The 20,092-nt window shown below is 41.2% G+C and overlaps 1 protein-coding gene across 1 annotated transcript in view; it reads right to left on the minus strand.

Annotated features, from left to right (window-relative positions):
- Positions 1-20,092, minus strand: part of LOC109888995 (pro-neuregulin-3, membrane-bound isoform) — a 383,055-nt gene that overhangs the window by 25,834 nt on the left and 337,129 nt on the right. The window contains exons 4-6 of the mRNA XM_031823664.1: positions 19,698-19,724; positions 7,290-7,392; positions 5,945-6,071 (exon numbers count right to left, since the gene is read on the minus strand). Of these exons, the coding sequence (XP_031679524.1) occupies positions 5,945-6,071; positions 7,290-7,392; positions 19,698-19,724 (257 nt within the window). The remainder of the gene's footprint in view (positions 1-5,944; positions 6,072-7,289; positions 7,393-19,697; positions 19,725-20,092) is intronic.

Here is a 20,092-nt window from a genome sequence, read left to right on the forward strand (position 1 = left end):
ACAGTATATATATATTTAAAAAAAAAAAAAATTATTTGACCTTTATTGAACTAGGCAAGTCAGTTAAGAACAAATTCTTATTTACAAAGACGTACCTACCCCGGCCAAACCCGGACGACGCTGGGCCAATTGTGTGCCGCCCTATGGGACTCCCAATCACAGCCAGATGTGATGCAGCCTGGATTTGAACCAGGGACTGCAGTGACACCTCTTGCACTGAGATGGAGTGCCTTTGAATTAATGTAATAATTAACTGATAATTAACTGCATTATCAAAAACAAATAGACTTCCGTGCTTGCAGGCTGTGTAACCATCTACCACGTTGTTGTCCTTCCAAACTGGGGATTTCACTCATGGAGCACCTTTTTGACAATGGAAATGTGTAGACTATTCCCTTATCATAACCTTTATTTTTACTTTTCCAGTTAGTATTTTATTCAGATCCCCAAGCAGAAGTTACACTTCCTGGGTTCCATGCAAAACATAAAACATGACATAACATAACAGGTGAAGGACTGAACTTCGATGCCTCCGCACATTGACTCTGTACCGGTACCCCCTGTATATAGTCTTGCTATTGTTATTTTACTGCTGCTGTTTAACTACTTGTTCCTTTTATTTCTTATTCTTATTCATATATTTTTTAACTACATTGTTGGTTAGGGGCCTGTAAGTAAGCATTTCACTGTAAGGTCTACACCTGCTGTATTCGGTGATTGTGACAAATACAATTTGATTTCATATAATTTGATTTGAACTTCACAAATTGAATAACAGAAAAAAAGGTCCTACTGACAGTTACACCCATTGCTGACAATTACCCACCACATCAGTACATATACATGTGCCTAAGAGGTCATTAAGTCAGATAGGGGTGAGGCATTATGCTATAAAGTGTTGTTTTATTTTGTTTTTAAAGCAACAATTTACAGTCTAAGGTGACACCAAGAAGTTTAGTCTCTACACTTGACATGTTTTACAATAGAGAGGTTTCCATTAAATAACAGTCTCTGTTCTATTGGATAGATAGCCATGATATGGCAGAGGATGTAAAGCCATAACACATATGTTTTGTCAATAACAGATTATGGTCAATATTATCAAGGGCTGCACTGAAGTCTAACAATACGGCTCCCACAATCTTCTTAGTATCAATTTCTTTCAGCCAATAATCAATAATTTGTGTCAGTGCAGTACATGCACATACGTGCCCTCCTCTATAAGCATGCTGAAAGTACTGTATGTTGATAGTTTATTCACAGAGAAATAGCATTGTATCCGGTCAAACACCATTGTCTCCAGAAGTTTGCTAAGAGCCGTCAGTGAAGCTGATTGGTCGGCTGTTAGAACAAGTAAAGGGCACTTTACCATTCTTGGGTAGTGGAATGACATTAGCTTCACTCCAGGTCTGAGGACAATCACTTTTCTCCAGGCTCAAATTAAAGATATGACAAACAGGAGTGGCAATATAGTCTGCTACCGTCCTAAGTATCTTTCCATCTAAGTTGTCAATATGAGGTGGTTTCTCATTGTTGATGAACAACAATTTCCCCATCCTTCCCACACTTACTTTACATAATTCAAAATTGCAATGTTTTTCTTTCCTTATTAGGTATTTTATTCATGATTATCATGGCTCACAGATTATTGTTGGCATTTAATTTCTAAATTTGTCCACTTTGCCAATGAAATAGTCATTAAAATAATTGCCAATATCAACCATTTTTTTAATGAATGAGCCTTCTGATTCAATGAAATATGGAGTTGAATTAGTCTTTCTGTCCATAATTTCATTTAAAGTATTCCAAAGATTTTTTTTCAATCATACTTTATATTATTTATTTTAATTCCATAATACAGTTTCTTCTTCTTTTTGTTCACATTAGTCCCTTAATTTCTCAATTTGCAGTAAGTCAGCCAGTCAGATGTACAGCCAGATTTATTAGCCACTCCTTTTGCTTAATCTCTCACAACCATAGTTTTCCAATGCCTCATCAATCCATGGAGCCTTAACATTTTTAACAGTCAGTTTCTTAATGTATTTCAATAAATGCATCAAGTGCTCCTCATTACACATCAGACAAACACATATTCTTCAACATAGGAATCGTTATGAAATGTTATGTATGATCTCTTATACACTATTTTAGGCCAGCATTTGGAACTTTGCCTTTTCTGGATTTAGACACTATATATTATGGTCCCTACAGCCAATGGGTGTGGATACAGCTTTAGAACAAAGTACTGCAGTATTAGTAAAAATGTGATCAATAGACGTAGATGACATGGTTCCTGTAGTGTTTGTAAACATCCTGGTCGGGTAATAACCTGAACCAGAATACAGGCACTGGTTACAGTGAGAAGCTTCCTCTTGAGCGGACAGGTTGATGAACATTTGTGCATATTTAGGTCGCCCAGAAAATAAAGCTCTATGTTAACATCACATAGATTGTTAAGCATTTCAAACATATTATCCAGATATTGACTGTTAGCACTAGGTAGCCTATTGCAACACTCACAATAATAGGCTTGAGATGAGGCAGGTGAACCTACAACCACAGCACGTCAACAACATTTGACATGAGATCCTCTCCAAGCTTTACAGGAATATGGCTCTGAATATACAGTATATAGCAACACCTCCCCCATAGGCATTCCTGTCTCGTCTATATATGTTATATCCCTGTATTGCTACTACTGTATCATCAAAGGAATTATCTAAGTGAGTCTCAGAGATGGTCAATATATGAATGTTATCTGATGTACACAAGTTATTGACTTCATTAACCTTATTTCTAAGGCTACGTATGAAGAATTTCATTTAAAAATGCTATATATCCATTTTCAGAAATGTTGCTGATTTGGCTTTTATTGATTAAAGAAATTTTGAGAGAGATTAGTGTGTTTTTCCACCCACTATGTAACCATGGCGTTTGTTCAATGAAAGACATGTATTTGTTTAAAATGTTTTTTTTTTGCTAAATGTTATATTTCTGCCTCCCTCTCAGATAAATAAGTAGTATTGCTGTTTTACACAGTAGTATTGCTTTAAAAAATATATATTTCACCTTTATTTAACCAGGTAGGCCAGTACAACTGCGACCTGGCCAAGATAAAGCAAAGCAGTGCGACAAAAACACCACAGAGTTACACATGGGATAAACAAACGTACAGTCAATAACACAATATAAAAATGTGTATACAGTGTGTGCAAATGAAGTAAGGAGGTAAGGCAATAAATAGACCAATAGTGGCGAAGTAATTACAATTTAGCAATTTCCACTGGAGTGATATATGTGCAGATGAGGATGTGCAAGTAGAAATACTGGTGTGCAAAAGAGCAGAAAACAAAAACAAATATGGGGATGAGGTAGGTAGTTGGTTGGATGGACTATTTACAGATGGGCTGTGTACAGCTGCAGTGATCGGTAAGCTGCTCTGACAGGTGACGCTTAAAGTTAGTGAGGGAGATATAAGTCTCCAACATCAGTGATTTTTGCAATTTGTTTCAGTCATTGGCAGCAGAGAACTGGAAGGAAAGGTGGCCAAATTAGGTGTTGACCTTGGGGAGGACCAGTGAAATATACCTTCTGGAGCACGTGCTACGGGTGGGTGTTGCTTCGGTGACCAGTGAGCTGAGATAAGGCGGAGCTTAACCTAGCAAAGACCTATAGACGAATGTGTAGCAAGGACCAGCCAACAAGAGCATACAGGTCGCAGTGGTGGGTAGTATATGGGGCTTTGGTGACAAAACGAATGGCACTGTGATAGACTGCATCCACTTTGCTGAGTAGAGTGTTGGAGGCTATTTTGTAAATGACATCGCCAATGTCAAGGATCGGTAATTAAAAACATTTTTTAAATGTATGTACAAATTATGTACAAATTATGCATTTGTGATATCAATAAAAAACATAATAAAAAAATCAATACAACAATGTGAGATCTGTATGTAAAACGTTTACATTTGACATTTTAGTCATTTAGCAGATGCTCTTATCCAGAGTGACTTACAGTAAGTGCATTCATCTTAAGATAGCTAGGTGAGACAACAACATATCATAGTCAAACATTCCATTCCAGTGAAGCTATGGATATACTGTATAGCGTTTTGCTAAAAAAACTAATCTAAAATCTACAAATAAAATTTCTGAAAACAGTAATATTTTACACACACATGAAGATACCCATAAGCATAGCTACAGAGGAAGATATTTTGGGGGTGGGGCGCACGCTTATGAATTGTTTTGTCTGTCCTACAGATGGCTGTCTTGACTAGTAGGCCCAGTGCACAAATTTTTGTGGAAATAAATAAATCAATATTATAATATTTTTATTATTCAGGGGGTTCTGCAGTACCCACAACACCACTATGCCCATAAGCAATCATTTCTGATGAAAAAACACAAACATGAAAAATTGGTGGATATAGTGTTTTGGAAATAAACTTTTCATATATCAATATGGGTTATCTTTAGCCCTTTTCTGGGTAGCTTACCAGAGATAATAATATTGAATAAAGCAAGAAAAGTGAGTGTGTGTGTGTGTGTGATGCAGGGCTGGAGTTAGTCTCTCACCCCTTCCAGGCTTTTGGGTAGGTGGGTGGGTGGGTGGACAATGAGCCAGTTGTAGCAGATGTCCCCACGATCTCTGTTAGCCTTCATGACTGGGATCAGTTATTTTCACCTCTGGCGCACAGCTTCAGAGAAGTCCTCAATGAGGAAGATGTTGGTTCCTCTCAGGTTCTTGGCTCTCTCTAGAATGGCCACCTTGTTCTGGAACCTCAGGAAGTCTACCACTATTGACCTGGGTCTGTCACCTGGGCTGCTCAACCAACGTTAGCCATTTTTGCATGAGCTAGGCTATCCAGAGAAAGTAAACTTGGCCCATGAGGGTATTCTAACATGGGGAGTGGGAACATAAGCTCTGCGCATGGACAAATTAGAACATTTTAGCACCACACAAATAAGGGACAGTTCCGGGCTCCACTTACTCTCATTGAGTGTGTGTTCTGACAGCCTTATGTCTGCCTTGCCGCTCACAGAATGGAATTCACAACACAATGCAAACCAACAAGCTCCTGGGTTATTTAGAAGTGTATTATCTGGATTTAAATTGTTTCCAACTTACAATGTAATTGTTCTGAACCGTGAGCCGACCCACGGGTGGAAAGAATGTTTACATTCTACCCGGCAGCTGATTCTATTGCTGCTCACCCGCAAGGAACCGTGGGTATCCGACCCAATGCAGGACTCTAATGTGTGCTGGCTACATTGGTGCAATGACTCGTATCACATTAAAACAATGACTTTATAACTAGCTGCAGTGGTATGTGTTACCCTCACATCCCTATCCCTCCCTGGTGCACAGGCACTAACTTTGACTGACATTCAAATGAACGCGGTGTTTGCCATGCAAACAGCTCAGATAGGCAGTGTCTGAGATAGATCTGTCGTCAGAGGCTATTGAGCATATGATGAATACAACAATAACCAGCCCGGGGTCCCAAATGACTGAGCAGTGTTCTCTCAAAGACTTCTGTGCTAACAGCGTTAACTCTGAACAGTTCAGTTCGGGTGGATGGGGGTGGCATAGGACAGGCAGTTGTTTATCATGCCAATCTCCAACGGAGACTGATTGGTGTTGCACCCATGAGCGAACAACATATCTCCAACAGCTCTGCATGACAAAGACATTATGCATAAATGGGAAAGGAAAGGGAAAGGGGGATACCTGAATGCACTCAACTGAAATGTCTCTTCCGCATTTAACCCAACCCCTCTGAATCAGAGAGGTGTGGGGGGCTGCCATAATCGACATCCATGTCTTTGGAACAGTGGAATGGTTATGAGATGTAAGCCAACAGCATGATCAGTCACCCTAGATACATGTCTTTAGAGTGAAGGATGCAGAGGAAGAGGACAATCCCCCCAGTATACTCACATTCTGCAGCTGCAGGCCCGTGTTAGGCCTCAGGCCGGGTTTGGACACCAGGGCAGAGCCATTGGCGCTGTAGTTCTTCAGGCTGCGGCTCTCTTTCAAGTGGGCCTGGAGTTTTTCCCTGCGTCTCCTGAGGGGGAGTACATGCGCATGGCATGTTAACTAAACCACAGCATTGCCTTGACCTTTAACCCTTAGACCCCACTCTGTACCTCTCTACCCCTAGTTGTTGTAGCGAGGAAGTGTATACTGAGGGGCTCTGATGGAGCTGATATGTTCATGTGCTCTAACTCTATTTTAGATTAATTCCAAATGGCTCTAGATCATGGTTTGATCCGATTATCTTGTTGTCAGACTGCTCACTCACTCACATCGTTGTATTACAGACCCTATGAAATTACAATGCATTTATCACAGGGCTGTCTGCTCCTTATACCCTGAATGACAGTTTTCCATCACAGCTTGGATGTTTGATCCAGCATTCTGGATGAATATATAAAGGATATACATTATAGACAGGTGCTTTCAGGCGTAAACAGAATGTACAATATGCGTATAAAAGTAATGTGTGTAGGGCCCATACCGATACAATAAAACAAACTGCCAAGAGCTATCCTAATGCAAAAAAAGTATGCAAATGTATTAAATGGAAAACAAATAAATCATATTTATTATCTCCAGCACAACATCAACATATGTGAAAATGCTGCATTTCTAGGTTTTGTATTAAAAAAGATAGAGGAAGATAAGTGTTTCCAAGACATCATCAACCATTAGTAGGCAATTCCTTCTCATAATTGGTTAAAATCACAATGCACACTGATGATGTCGTTTGAAACACTTATCTTTTTTTCCACAAAACATAGAAACACGCCATTTTCACATACAGTGTATGTTGATGTTGGAGTGGTGCTGGAGATGATGAATATGAAGTTAAACATTTTCCCTTTAATGTTATTTGGAGGGATACAACTGTGAATCTGTATTCTTACAGTAGGCTAGAGGTGTAGGATCTTAATTTGACCAGTTTCTCACAGCAGGAATATTATCCTGCAGCAAAAGGAAATGTGAATTATTGTGTGGATTATAATTAATGATTGCTACATTTTTTGTTAGAAAATTTTAAGTGGAAATTGCAAACTTTTGAATAATTTTTAAGCCTTGAATGCACTAGAAGTTAGACATTTCCTGCATCAACAGGGTGATCAAATGAAGATCCTTCACCTGTATTTGACACGGAGTGTCAGCTGAAACTAGATCAATAGCCAATTGCCTGTGGTGTGTTCTATTGGTTTAGGTGCAGGAACTGAACTGAGATCAGATCCTCTGGGTGATCATGTCCACTCACTTGTTCCGACAGTAGAGAGCCATACAGAGCGTGCCCAGAACACTTATCCCCACGGCGATGCAGGTGATTGACAGCACTTGTCTCTTGTACACCTCCTTGCTCTCTGTTGAAATGAAGAGAAGCGGAAGAGCTGACATTGACGGAGGAACAAATAGCAAAAATAGGAAAATCCAAGGACTAGGAAAGAAGTCAGTGTCCACAGAGACGCTCCCATAACCAATGTTAAACAGAGAAATCTCCAAGGAGAGGACCACAGAAAATAAAACATTGCCCTTAACTCACTGTAATAATAATGTTCATGTCTAATTTTCACATGCCATTTGTAAAACCAAACAACCCCCCAGTTAGTCTTAACAACACTGTCATATCATCAGCCTCATTGGATGCAAAGCCTTGTCATAGATGCTAGTTGTAATGCAGCCGTGTCTGAAAACAGAAGATAAGAGTTATAGTTGTAATGGTCACCATTAAGGGTGACAAATGGCAGCTGTCTCTTTTCATATGAAAAAGTAAATCATAGTTGCCTTCAAAGGAATTAATAGGCAATCAATCAGATTATATTTGGTACAGCAGACCTTGAGGAGAACCACCACACAAATCCCCACAAAATAGGGGCAAATTGTATCCATGCAACAGACAAATGGTTAAATCATTTTGACCAATATGGTGTACATGGGTTGAAGGACAAAAAAGTTTGATATCCACATGTCTAACATGATTATGAGGCAAGGCAATGAGGAATATTGTACATGTATTGCAATTTCTATTTAAAATCAGTATTTATGGAAGTGTTGGTCCCATCTTCCAAAATGTTCTACCCAGGTAGCCCTATAGTTTTGTGCTGTCTGGGCCAAAAAGAACAGGAGAGCCCCAGGCTTTTGTAGCCAACTGTAGAACACACCAAACATGGCCCAGTATTTCATTCATTCACTTTATCTTATCAAAATCAATATTGAAGCCAAAACACTTGAGAGCTGGGCTAATTAACCTCCCTCCCTCCCACCAGTAGTTTCAAGGGGCAGTATTTCTGTTTTGATGTATCTAATCAGCCTGAGTCATCACATAACCCTGTTTACTGTAATTATGAGAAGAGAGGAACCTTGTGGGAGACGTAGGAAAGTGGCACTTGCAATCCCATGACAGCTAACCCTGCATGTCACTCCCAGTGATGCCTCACATGCTACAAAACAACCTCACTGTTAATAGAATCCCACAGTATGATTCATAATACCCATAAAACCTAGCGTTCAAACAAGGAAATGGTTCCAATCATTTTCCAACATTCATTATTCCCATAGGGGATTTTAGAAACACTTAGAATAAGGGCTGTGTTTCATATAGGCTTACCCTGGCGTGATGTTTTGATAACCGTGTAAATATCTCTAGGACAAGGTGTCTTTATCAATATATTCACCAGTATTTATCCCCCCAAAATGAAATGCTAATTATCTGATAATGTGGCTATTGTAAATAACTACAAATGCCATGATGATATGGACGAGACTGGTGAATCGAGGCAAAGGTAAGAATCTCTGGATTAACTGTCCAATGTCAGCAAAGTGTAGCAATTAATAAAATGGCTAAATGTCTTTAAATGGACAATTCTGTGAACTTTCTTGTGCAAGTTTTAAATTGACACAATACGTGTAAGCAAAGGTGTCAGCTAGAGATGATGTGCAGGAACTTGCAGGGATTTGTAGTTTTGCATGATGTCTACTTTGATGCAGATTTTCGAATCTGAGAGTAAATAGAGCCAAATATATTGATAAGTCACCTTGTCCGAGAGAGATTTACATGGTTGTCAAAACGTCACGCCAGGGTAAACCTACACGAAACACAGACCTGATTTGAAGTGTTTCTAAAATCCCCCCTGGGAAACATGAATGGTGAAAAACGTTTGGAACCATTTTCCTGTTTAATCGCTAGGTTTTATGGGTATTATAACACCTCCACTGTGGTGCTATATGGAATATTTTAGTCCATACAGCTGAATCTTCTGTGCCCACAACCTCCCTGCAGAGTACCATGATGATACACTAATGGGAAAAGATTTTACTCTGTTCCTCTGATGCACGTCATAAATGCTGTATACAAGCCCCGTTTGGAGGTAATTAACAATGTGTTGTCAAGGTCAAGGGCGGCCTACAGTACATGAAGTTGTAGCCACAGTAAACGAATCCCTGTGCTCTGGTTCACTGATTCAGAATCAGCTCTGGTTCGGAATAAATCATATGACCTAAATTACAAATATGATGTGTATTTGTAAGGGTACAAGGTCATATATTTTTTCTTTCCTTTTGAAATAACAAATTAGTCATGTGGTTTAACAGGACAATTGTAGAACCATGCAGCAATGATTACATTACGTAAGAGTGACAAGAAGTACATGTGATATAGTCACCTTCCTAATAATGAGTTGCACCCCCTCTTGCCCTCAGAACAGCCTCAATTCGTCAGGGCATGGACTCTACAAGGTGTCGAAAGCGTTCCACAGGGATGCTGGCCCTTGTTGACTCCAATGAATCTGCACATTCTCACTGCATAAAAGTTGCAGATTAGGACCAGTGCGCGGAGGAGTGCTTGTGTCTGTGTCTGTGTCAGTGTCTTTGTCCTCAACTTGCAGTGGGCAGCTAAGTTTGCTGTCACTCAGTCAGAATGCGCATTAGCGTTTCATGTTTTTTCCCTACACACGCCCCCCTTGTTAGATATTATGCACATTGATAGTTTGATAGCAAACGTTCTCATCATGTGATTTATCATAGTAGCGTGCAGCAGCATTCTAAATGATCAGACCGATAACGTGAGGAAAAGTGATTGGACGAAATTATAGAGTGAGTCAACAGAGAAATACAGCTTCCCTCTATCCAATTAGAGCAGCAGGATCAACGTACAGCCAGCTCTTTACAGATAGGCAAACTAGCCAGTTGAGTTATTTAGACTACACACATGAGTAACTCAAAGACAGGACAGTATGGCTTATAAACTCTGTGACTGACTGACATGAGATAGAGGGTTGCTGGCATCCGGGAAAAAAAATAGATTCTGATCACGGATAATTGCAAAAAATAATCAGTTCGTAATCGCCCATATCCGTAATAATAGTTGTTTTGTCCGACAGTCCGATAGTTGTTTTATACATGGCACACCCCAAATGGAAACTGTTGTGTGAAAAACCCAGCAGCTTTGCAGTTCTTGACACACTCAAACCGGTGCACCTGGCACCTACAACAATACCCAGTTCAAAGGCACTTAAATATTTTGTCTTGCCCGTTCAACCTCTGAATGGCACAATCCATGTCTCAATTGTCTCAAGGATTAAGAATCCTTCTTTAACCTGCCTCTTCCCCTTTATCTACACTGATTGAAGTGGATTTAACCAGTGACATCAATAAGGGATCTCAGCTTTCACCTGATCAGTCTATGTCATGGAAAGAGCAGGCGTTCCTAATGATTTGTTCACTCAGTGTATATATATATATATATATATATATATATATATATATATATATATATATATATATATACATAAAAGTGTGTGGAAAACTGCTCTTCGAAAATCTCATTCCAAAATCATGGGCATTAATATGGAGTTGGTCTCCCCTTTGCTGCAACAACAGCCTCCATTCATCTGGGAATTCTTTCCACTCGAAGTTGGAACGTAGCTGCGGGGACTTCCTTCCATTCAGCCACAAGAGCATTAGAGCATCTGATGTTGTCAGATTAGGCCTGGCTCACATTCGGCATTCCAATTCATCCCAAAGGTGTTCGATGGGGTTGAGATCAGGGCTCTGTGCTGGCAGTCAAGTTCTTCTACACCAATCTCAACAAACCATTTCTGTATGGACCTCACTTTGTGCATGGGGGCAATGTCATGCTGAAACAGGAAAGGGCCTTCCCCAAACTGTTGCCACAAAGTTGGAAGCACAGAATCGTCTAGAAAGCCATTGTGTGTTGTAGTGTTAAGATTTCCGTTCACTGGAACTAAGGAGCCTGAACCATGGAAAAAAATAATTATTCCTCCTCCACCAAACTTTACAGTTGGCACTATGCATTGGAGCAGGTAGTGTTCTCCTGGCATCAGCCAAACACAGATTTGTCCGTCAGACTGCCAGATGGAGAAGCGTGATTCATCACGCCAGAGAACGCATTTCCCCTGCTCTAGAGTACAATGGAGGCGAGCTTTACACCGCTAGCATGTGGTAGGGCGCATCCTGAAAACTCTGATTCTGTTATACGATACATAACATTATTATAATATGAATATTTTACTTTTCCTCTGTGGTTGATATCATATCATATATGATTAGGAAATGTCAGGTACCCATACTTTCTGCTGAAACTAATCACAAAGCCTAAGCCCTTTAATCACATAGCTTAGGCCTATATGTTTGGAAATAAATCAATATGAGAGAAACATATTACAACATTGATATTACAAACATTATTCTACTAATAACATGCAACTATGCTGGAATAAATATGTAGCTAACAACTATAAATACTTCCTTAAGTAGGGGCATGAATATGAACGGTAGTATTTGTATCTGTGTCAATTCTCTCCACTGTGTCTAACACCCTTCCCTATGACTGTGAAACAGTGATGTGTTTCACACATGGAAATAAGAGAGAAACCCAAAGCAGTTTAATCACAGAGCCCCTGCTGTTCCTAGTTCCAGTTGACAGACAGCAAACTTCTCCCCCTTGCCATTAAAGGACTTGAGACAACAGGAAGAACAGAAAAGCTAACACATGCCGACATGTGTAAGCACTCACATCATTGCCACTCCATTGTTTCTTTGACCTGGGTGCATGAACAGAACTGTCCAGAAGTCATTGCTATTTACTGTATGTTTTCCACTCAGTGAAGCCTCCTGTGGTCATGACGTGTCAGTTAAACAGGGATGGGGACTTTGGCTTTTGATGGCATCAACTCCTCCTTCTTGTAGATAACTTTCTTTAACTGGATAATGACAGAGGAGACTGACATTTCACTCTCACTCCATGAGTCACATCAAAGAATCCAACCCCACTCAACACACACACACACACACACACACACACACACACACACACACACACACACACACACACACACACACACACACACACACACACACACACACACACACACACACACACACACACACACACACACACACACACACACACACACACACACACACAGACACAGATTCTCTTTGCGGAGAGCATTTGACTTGCAAGTGCAGTTTGAGTGATTGTAATCAAAGTTACAATAGCAGAGCTGTAGGAGCCAGGTTATCTCTCCTTGTCCCCTGTGTCCATTTTGAACCTGTGCCTCAGAGGGCAACATGACATTTCCTTCACAGTTATCATTTTGAGCCCCATACGCATGGCAGGGATCAAGCAAACAAACAACCTAAGCAAACAGAGTAAAAGGCACAATGAAGCAATCTGTCACTTCTTCACTCCTTGTCACTGCCAGTTGGAATCCGTGGCTCACAATGGATGTAGGTAGCAGTCTGCTGTGGGAATGGCCTCCATTGGCATGCAAATGATTTTTATTGCCCAACAAAATCAAAGATTATTACATTCCCCACCGACTGAGGGCCTGGAGTAGCAAACCTCCTTTACCTGTATGTAAGATCTCTCTCTTCCTCTCTCTCCTCCTTCTACTCCCACTACCCATCTCCTTCTTCCTCTCTCTCCTCCTTCTACTCCCACTACCCATCTCCTTCTTCCTCTCTCTCCTCCTTCTACTCCCACTACCCATCTCCTTCTTCCTCTCTCTCCTCCTTCTACTCCCACTACCCATCTCCTTCTTCCTCTCTCTCCTCCTTCTACTCCCACTACCCATCTCCTTCTTCCTCTCTCTCCTCCTTCTACTCCTACTACCCATCTCCTTCTTCCTCTCTCTCCTCCTTCTACTCCCACTACCCATCTCCTTCTTCCTCTCTCTCCTCCTTCTACTCCCACTACCCATCTCCTTCTTCCTCTCTCTCCTCCTTCTACTCCCACTACCCATCTCCTTCTTCCTCTCTCTCCTCCTTCTACTCCCACTACCCATCTCCTTCTTCCTCTCTCTCCTCCTTCTACTCCCACTACCCATCTCCTTCTTCCTCTCTCTCCTCCTTCTACTCCCACTACCCATCTCCTTCTTCCTCTCTCTCCTCCTTCTACTCCCACTACTCATCTCCTTCTTCCTCTCTCTCCTCCTTCTACTCCCACTACCCATCTCCTTCTTCCTCTCTCTCCTCCTTCTACTCCCACTACCCATCTCCTTCTTCCTCTCTCTCCTCCTTCTACTCCCACTACCCATCTCCTTCTTCCTCTCTCTCCTCCTTCTACTCCCACTACCCATCTCCTTCTTCCTCTCTCTCCTCCTTCTACTCCCACTACCCATCTCCTTCTTCCTCTCTCTCCTCCTTCTACTCCCACTACCCATCTCCTTCTTCCTCTCTCTCCTCCTTCTACTCCCACTACCCATCTCCTTCTTCCTCTCTCTCCTCCTTCTACTCCCACTACCCATCTCCTTCTGTTTCCCACTCCTGTTTCTCTGCATTCCTTTGTTTCTGTCCCATCGTCTGGATCTTTCCTCATTCTAGCTTTTCTCTCTCTCAATTCTATTCAAAAGGTTTTATTGGCATGGAAAACACATGTTTACATTGCCAAGGCAAGTGGAATAGATCATAAACAAAAGTGAAATAAACAATAAAAAACCAACAGTAAACAAACGAATAGAGACATTTAAAATCTCTCTCTCTCTCTCTCTCTCTCTCTCTCTCTCTCTCTCTCTCTCTCTCTCTCTCTCTCTCTCTCTCTCTCTCCTTCCTTCTCTCTCTCTCTTTCTGTCCCTCTCTCTCTCTCTTACTGCAATCTCTCCATCCCCCTCAGTCTCTCTGGCTCTTCTGTTAAAATGCTGTTTGTGGTGTCTTCCCTTGTGACCCACTACAAATGGTTGATTTCACAGGGTTAACCCAGAGGAATTAGAGAGCTGTCTGATGGTCCTGCCTCAGGTGAACTGCATAACATTGAAGTGGACTAAATTAGAGAGGAGAATTCTAACGAAGCTCTACCAGATTAGAACATTTTGTTCTTTGCTGATTAACACTGGTCGGTGATCCTTATTGAACAAGGACACCACATATGAGACAATCAGCACAATGAGCTAAAAACACTTTCTTTAATGCCGTCACACATATTTTTCACATTCCGTTACGTTATAGCCTAATTCTAAAATGGATTAAATCAATTTCCCTTCATCAATCTACACACAATACCACATCATGACAAAGCAAAAAACAACAACAGTTTTTTAGATATTTATAAAACATTTAAAATGTATTTACATCAGTATTCAGACCCTTTGCTATGAGATCTGAAATTGAGCTCAGGTACACCTCGTTTCCATTGATCATCCTTGAGATGTTTCTACAACTTGACTGGAGCCCACCTGTGGTAAATTCTGTTAATTGGACATGATTTGGAAAGGCACACACCTGTCTATATAAGTTCCCACAGCTGACAGTGCATGTCAGAGCAAAAACCAAGCCACGAGGTCGAAGGAATAGTCAGAGGAACTTCGAGACAGGATTTCATAGTGGCACAGAGCTGGGGAAGGGTACAAAACAATTCCTCAGGGTTGAAGGTCACCAAGAACATAGTGGTATCCATCATTTTTAAATGAAAGAAGTTTGGAGCCACCAAGACTCCTAAAACCTACAGTTGGCCGCCCAGCCAAACTGAGCAATTGGGGGAGAAGTGCCTTGGTCAAGGAGGTGACCAAGAACCCGATGGTCACTCTGATAGAGCACCAGAGTACCTCTGTGGAGATGGGAGAACCTTCCAGAAGGACAACCATCTCTACAGCACTCCACCGATCAGGCCTTTATAGTAGTGGCCAGATAGAAGCCACTCCTCAGTAAAAGGCATATGACACCCCGCTTGGAGTGCCAAAAGGCACCTAAAGGCCTCTAAGACCATGAGAAACAAGATTCTCTGGTCTGATGAAACCAAGGTTGAACTCTCTGGCCTGAATGCCAAGCGTCACGTCTGCAGGAAACCTGGCATCATCCCTACGGTGAACCATGGTGGTGGTAGCATCATGCTGTGGGGATGTTTTTAAGCGGCAGGGACTAGGAGACTAGTCAGGATCGAGCGAAATATGAACGGAGCAAAGAACAGAGAGATCCTTGATGAAAACCTGCTCCAGAGTGCTCAGGACTTCAGACTGGGGTGAACGTTAATCTTCCAAAAGGACAACAACCCTAAGCAGACAACCAAGACAACGCAGGAGTGGCTTCGGGACAAGTCTCTGAATGTGTTTGAGTGGCCCAGCCAGAGCCCGGAATTGAACCCAATCGAACATCTCTGCAGAGACCTGAACATAGCTTTGCAGCGATGCTCCCCATTCAACCTGACAGAGCTTGAAAGGATCTGCAGAGAAGAGTGGGAGATACACCCCAAATACAGGTGTGCAAGCTTGTAGCGTCATACCTAAGAAAACTCAAGGCTGTAATTGCTGCCAAAGGTGCCTGAAAAAGTACTGGGTAAAGGGTCTGAATACTTATGTAAATGTGATATTTCAGTTTTTATTTTTAATACATTTGCAAAAATGTCTAAATGCCTGTTTTTGCTTGGTCATTATAGGGAATTGTGTGTAGATTGATCAAATTAAAATAAACTACTTAATCCATTTAGAATAAGCCTTGTCATGATGTTGACCTCTGGGTTGACCTCTGGGTCCCCCCCCAGAGGTCAAAGGAACCATATTTCGGTAATCCAACCAGTTGAAAATATGCATTGGTACTTAATGAATATGATGCCAGATCAGTTGGCGTCTGAGACATTCTTACTAATGATCGGATGACATAAACTGTATCTTGGAAAGTCTACACATTATAGTTACAAGATTTACATGGTATTATTGTGCAATTTAAATGTTTAAATATGAAACTATTTGTGAAAAAATGAAATGTAATTTTAGCTTCCAAATGAGAGAATTGGGTTTTCATAAGGTAAAATCTCTGCTCACTCAGTGGCCCCGCCCATGTGAAGAGACATTGGTTATAAACTATGAAACACACCCTTCTCTCCCCTCCTATATAAAGCCCTTGATGAAAATGTAACTGTGTGTTCCGAGGACGAGAGGACGACGGTCCCCACGTTGAAAGGGCTCAGATAATAACCTAACAAAATTTGCATAACATTTCAACGTGAAGATGATGATCAACATGCCGAAAGGATGAATTTTGACTATACCAGCCAGAATATAGCATGAGCTAAAAGTATGGCAACTTGGTATGAACTTTGAACTCTTATTCGCTCCAGAAGTGATACCTCCTAGCCATTGAGTTAGCAGCGGCCGCTGTAAATGTGGGCTAGGAAAGGATGGACGACGTATCCAGTCTATCACACAACAACGATACTACAACGTATCCAGTTTACCACCAGAGACACTCTTCAAAGGACAAGGAAGATCTCTGTTGGGCAACATGGCCTTCCATCTACAACCAACCTATTGAAGCACAGCTCAGAGTAAATATTTATTGCATTTTCCTTTTCCAAATGGGCGGTTATTTAAAATGCATAAGATTCTGTATTTACGATAGCATAGCTTCTCCCTTTGTTCTTCAGTCCTCCCGCTCTTTCATTAAAGCCCAACCCCCTTTCTTTGTGTAATCAGCCGTCATACAGGTTCCATCCCCCAGGGATGTTTTCTTGTAGGACATAATTAGTCATCAATGTATGATCCATTCTGTGTTTATGTAATGCTGTGTGATTATTTAGGTATTTCGTAAATAAATAATTAAACCAAAGTTTGTATTGCTGATTCAACTTGCTAGCCAGGGTTCGTGAAGATAACCAAGAATTTACAACTTTCAGATGAGACCAAAAACAAGGTGACGATTAAATATTGACTGCTATTGATGTAAAAGATTACTCGGTCTTTAAGAGTTTATTCGGAAGATAACAGCTCTATAAACATTATTTCGAGGTGCCCCGACATTCTAGTAAATTATTTACCTGATTAGCTTAGTCAGGTAATATTAATTACAGAGAAATTATTTTATAGAATAGCATGTCATATCACTTAATCCGGCATAGCCAAAGACACGTCAGCCTATAAAGTAACTAAATGTGGAAAAAGTCAAAAAGGCTGAATACTTTCCAAACGCATTGTAAATAGCTGCCAGATACATGCTCCCCTCTTAAGAAGGACATGGGCAAAATGAAATGTTGCTGCTGTCTCATTTTCCCCCCTTTTATTTGGGGGGAGGCGGGGTGATCAGCTTTAATATTGCCGGTACAATTTCACAACAACTACCTTATATACACAAGTGTAAAGGTATGAATAAGAATATGTACATATCAATATATGGATGAGCGATGGCAGAACGGCATAGGCAAGATGCAGTAGATAGTGTAGAGTACAGTATATACATATGAGATGAGTAATGTAGGGTATGTAAACCTTATATAAAGTGGCATTGTTTAAAGTGACTAGTGATACATTTATTACATCCATTTTTTTATTATTAAGTGACTAGAGATTTGAGTCAGTATGTTGGCAGCAACCACTCAATGTTAGTGATGGCTGTTTAACAGTCTGATGGCCTTGAGATAGAAGCTGTTTTTCAGTCTCTCGGTCCCAGCTTTGATGCATCTGTAGTGACCTCGCCTTCTGGATGAAAGCGGAGTGAACAGGCAGTGGCTCGGGTGGTTGTTCTCCTTGATGATCTTTATGGCCTTCCTGTGACATCGGGTGGTGTAGGTGTCCTGGAGGGCAGGTAATTTGCCCCAGGTGATGCGTTGTGCAGACCTCACTACCCTCTGGAGAGCCTTATGGTTGTGGGCGAGCAGTTGCCGTACCAGGCGGTGATACAGCCCGACAGGATGCTCTCGATTGTGCATCTGTAAAAGTTATTGAGTGTTTTGGTGACAAGCCAAATTTCTTCAGCACCCTGAGGTTGAGTAGGCGCTGTTGCGCCTTCTTCACCACGCTGTATGTGTGGGTGGTCCATTTCAGTTTGTCCGTGATGTGTATGCAGAGGAACTTAACTTAAAACTCCATCTGCTGTTTCCTGAAGTCCACGATCATCTCCATTGTTTTTTGACGTTTATTGTGAGGTTATTTTCCTGACACCACATTCCGAGGGCCCTCACCTCCTGCCTGTAGGCCGTCTCGTCGTTGTTGGTAATCAAGCCTACCACTGTAGTGTCGTCTGCAAACTTGATGATTGAGTTGGAGGCGTGCATGGCCACGTAGTCATGGGTGAACAGGGAGTACAGGAGAGGGCTGAGAACGCAACTTCAAACTCATGTCTTGGCTTTTGCTCTGACATGCACTGTCAACTGTGGGACCTTATATAGACAGATATTTCAAATTATATCCAATCAATTGAATTTACCACAGGTGGACTCCAAGGAAGTTGTATAAACATCTCAAGGATGATCAATGGAAACAGGATATACCTGAGCTCAATTTCCAGTCACAAAGCAAATGGTCTTAAACCTTATGTAATTAAGATATTTGCAAACCTTTCTAAAAGCCTGTTTTTCTTTGTCATTATTGGTTATTGTGTGTAGATTGATGAGGATATAAAAAAAAATATATAAAAAAATTGGAATAAGACTGGAATGTAACAAAATGTGGAAAAGGAAAGCGGTCTGAATACTTTCCGAATGCACTGTATATACACTGATATAGATGTTATGGTTCATCCATACTTCGTTGGGCAGATACCTCTATTTCCCAGGTATCTATGGTCTTCTGAGTACACCAGCTGTGTTTATATGAAGGAGAGTCATTAACAATGTCTCACAGTACAATGTCATTAACTACAGCTCTTTTGCCCATGATTTACACCAATGCCAAATGGAGAAAGGCTGGCAGAATGGGGATGTGCTCTCCCGTCAAGACCCCACAGACACACGTACAGGCAGTGCCAGTGTGCAAGGATGCTGTTAGTTACCGTGCCAACAGTATTAAATCTCCCTCACTGTCTCCTGCCTCTCTGTTCTCTGCTGTTTCCAAGGAGACTGGAACATTAGTATTCTAAGGGGGAACTTCAGAGCGGGAGAGGGAGAGGGAGAGGGAGAGGGAGAGGGAGAGGGAGAGGGAGAGGGAGAGGTGAAGGGGAGTTGCCATAGCCCTCTGTGTGAAGGACTTTGAGAAAATTGCTCTCCTCTAAATTGCATTACATACATTATGGGATAGTGAAAAGTTCTCATCGAAACAAACAAAATGTATAGTTATGTATAAAATAGAAATATGATATATAATTCAAAAGGTGGAAAACAAACAAACGTGAAAGGTATGCCAGTCATATAAGTACGGTTCATAAACATTACAAACGTAGTGGGTGCACAACTTGATTTCAGAACACATGACTCATAGCAGTGTGAAAAAGGAAGAAGCTTTCTTACCCATAAACTCAATGCCCAAGTGATCTGCTGTTCCAGTGAGGAGAGGAGAGAAGACATGGACAACAGGGGAGGGAGGGAGAGAGAGAAAGCTATTAGAAACAGTTGCACGTTAGCATCCTGCCACAGCATAAAGTAGCATTGTCTATGACTTGTTGTTTTATGTAAGGAAGATCCAATAGCCCCCTGTATTCACGTCACTTAGCGTCAGTAGACACATGCTCTGGGCATAATCCAAGCTGACACAGAGTAGACTGCACCCATAGACTCCGTAACTTATTTCCCATGCTCGAAAAACGCACCATGAATTACATGATTTCTAGTGTATATTACTCTCCGTGAAAGATATCAGTGCGTAGTGAGACATCCCGGCAGAAGACTTTTGCCTACATCTCAGT

Source organism: Oncorhynchus kisutch, linkage group LG4, assembly GCF_002021735.2.
Source record: "Oncorhynchus kisutch isolate 150728-3 linkage group LG4, Okis_V2, whole genome shotgun sequence".
In the NCBI taxonomy this organism is placed as follows: Eukaryota; Metazoa; Chordata; class Actinopteri; order Salmoniformes; family Salmonidae; genus Oncorhynchus; species Oncorhynchus kisutch.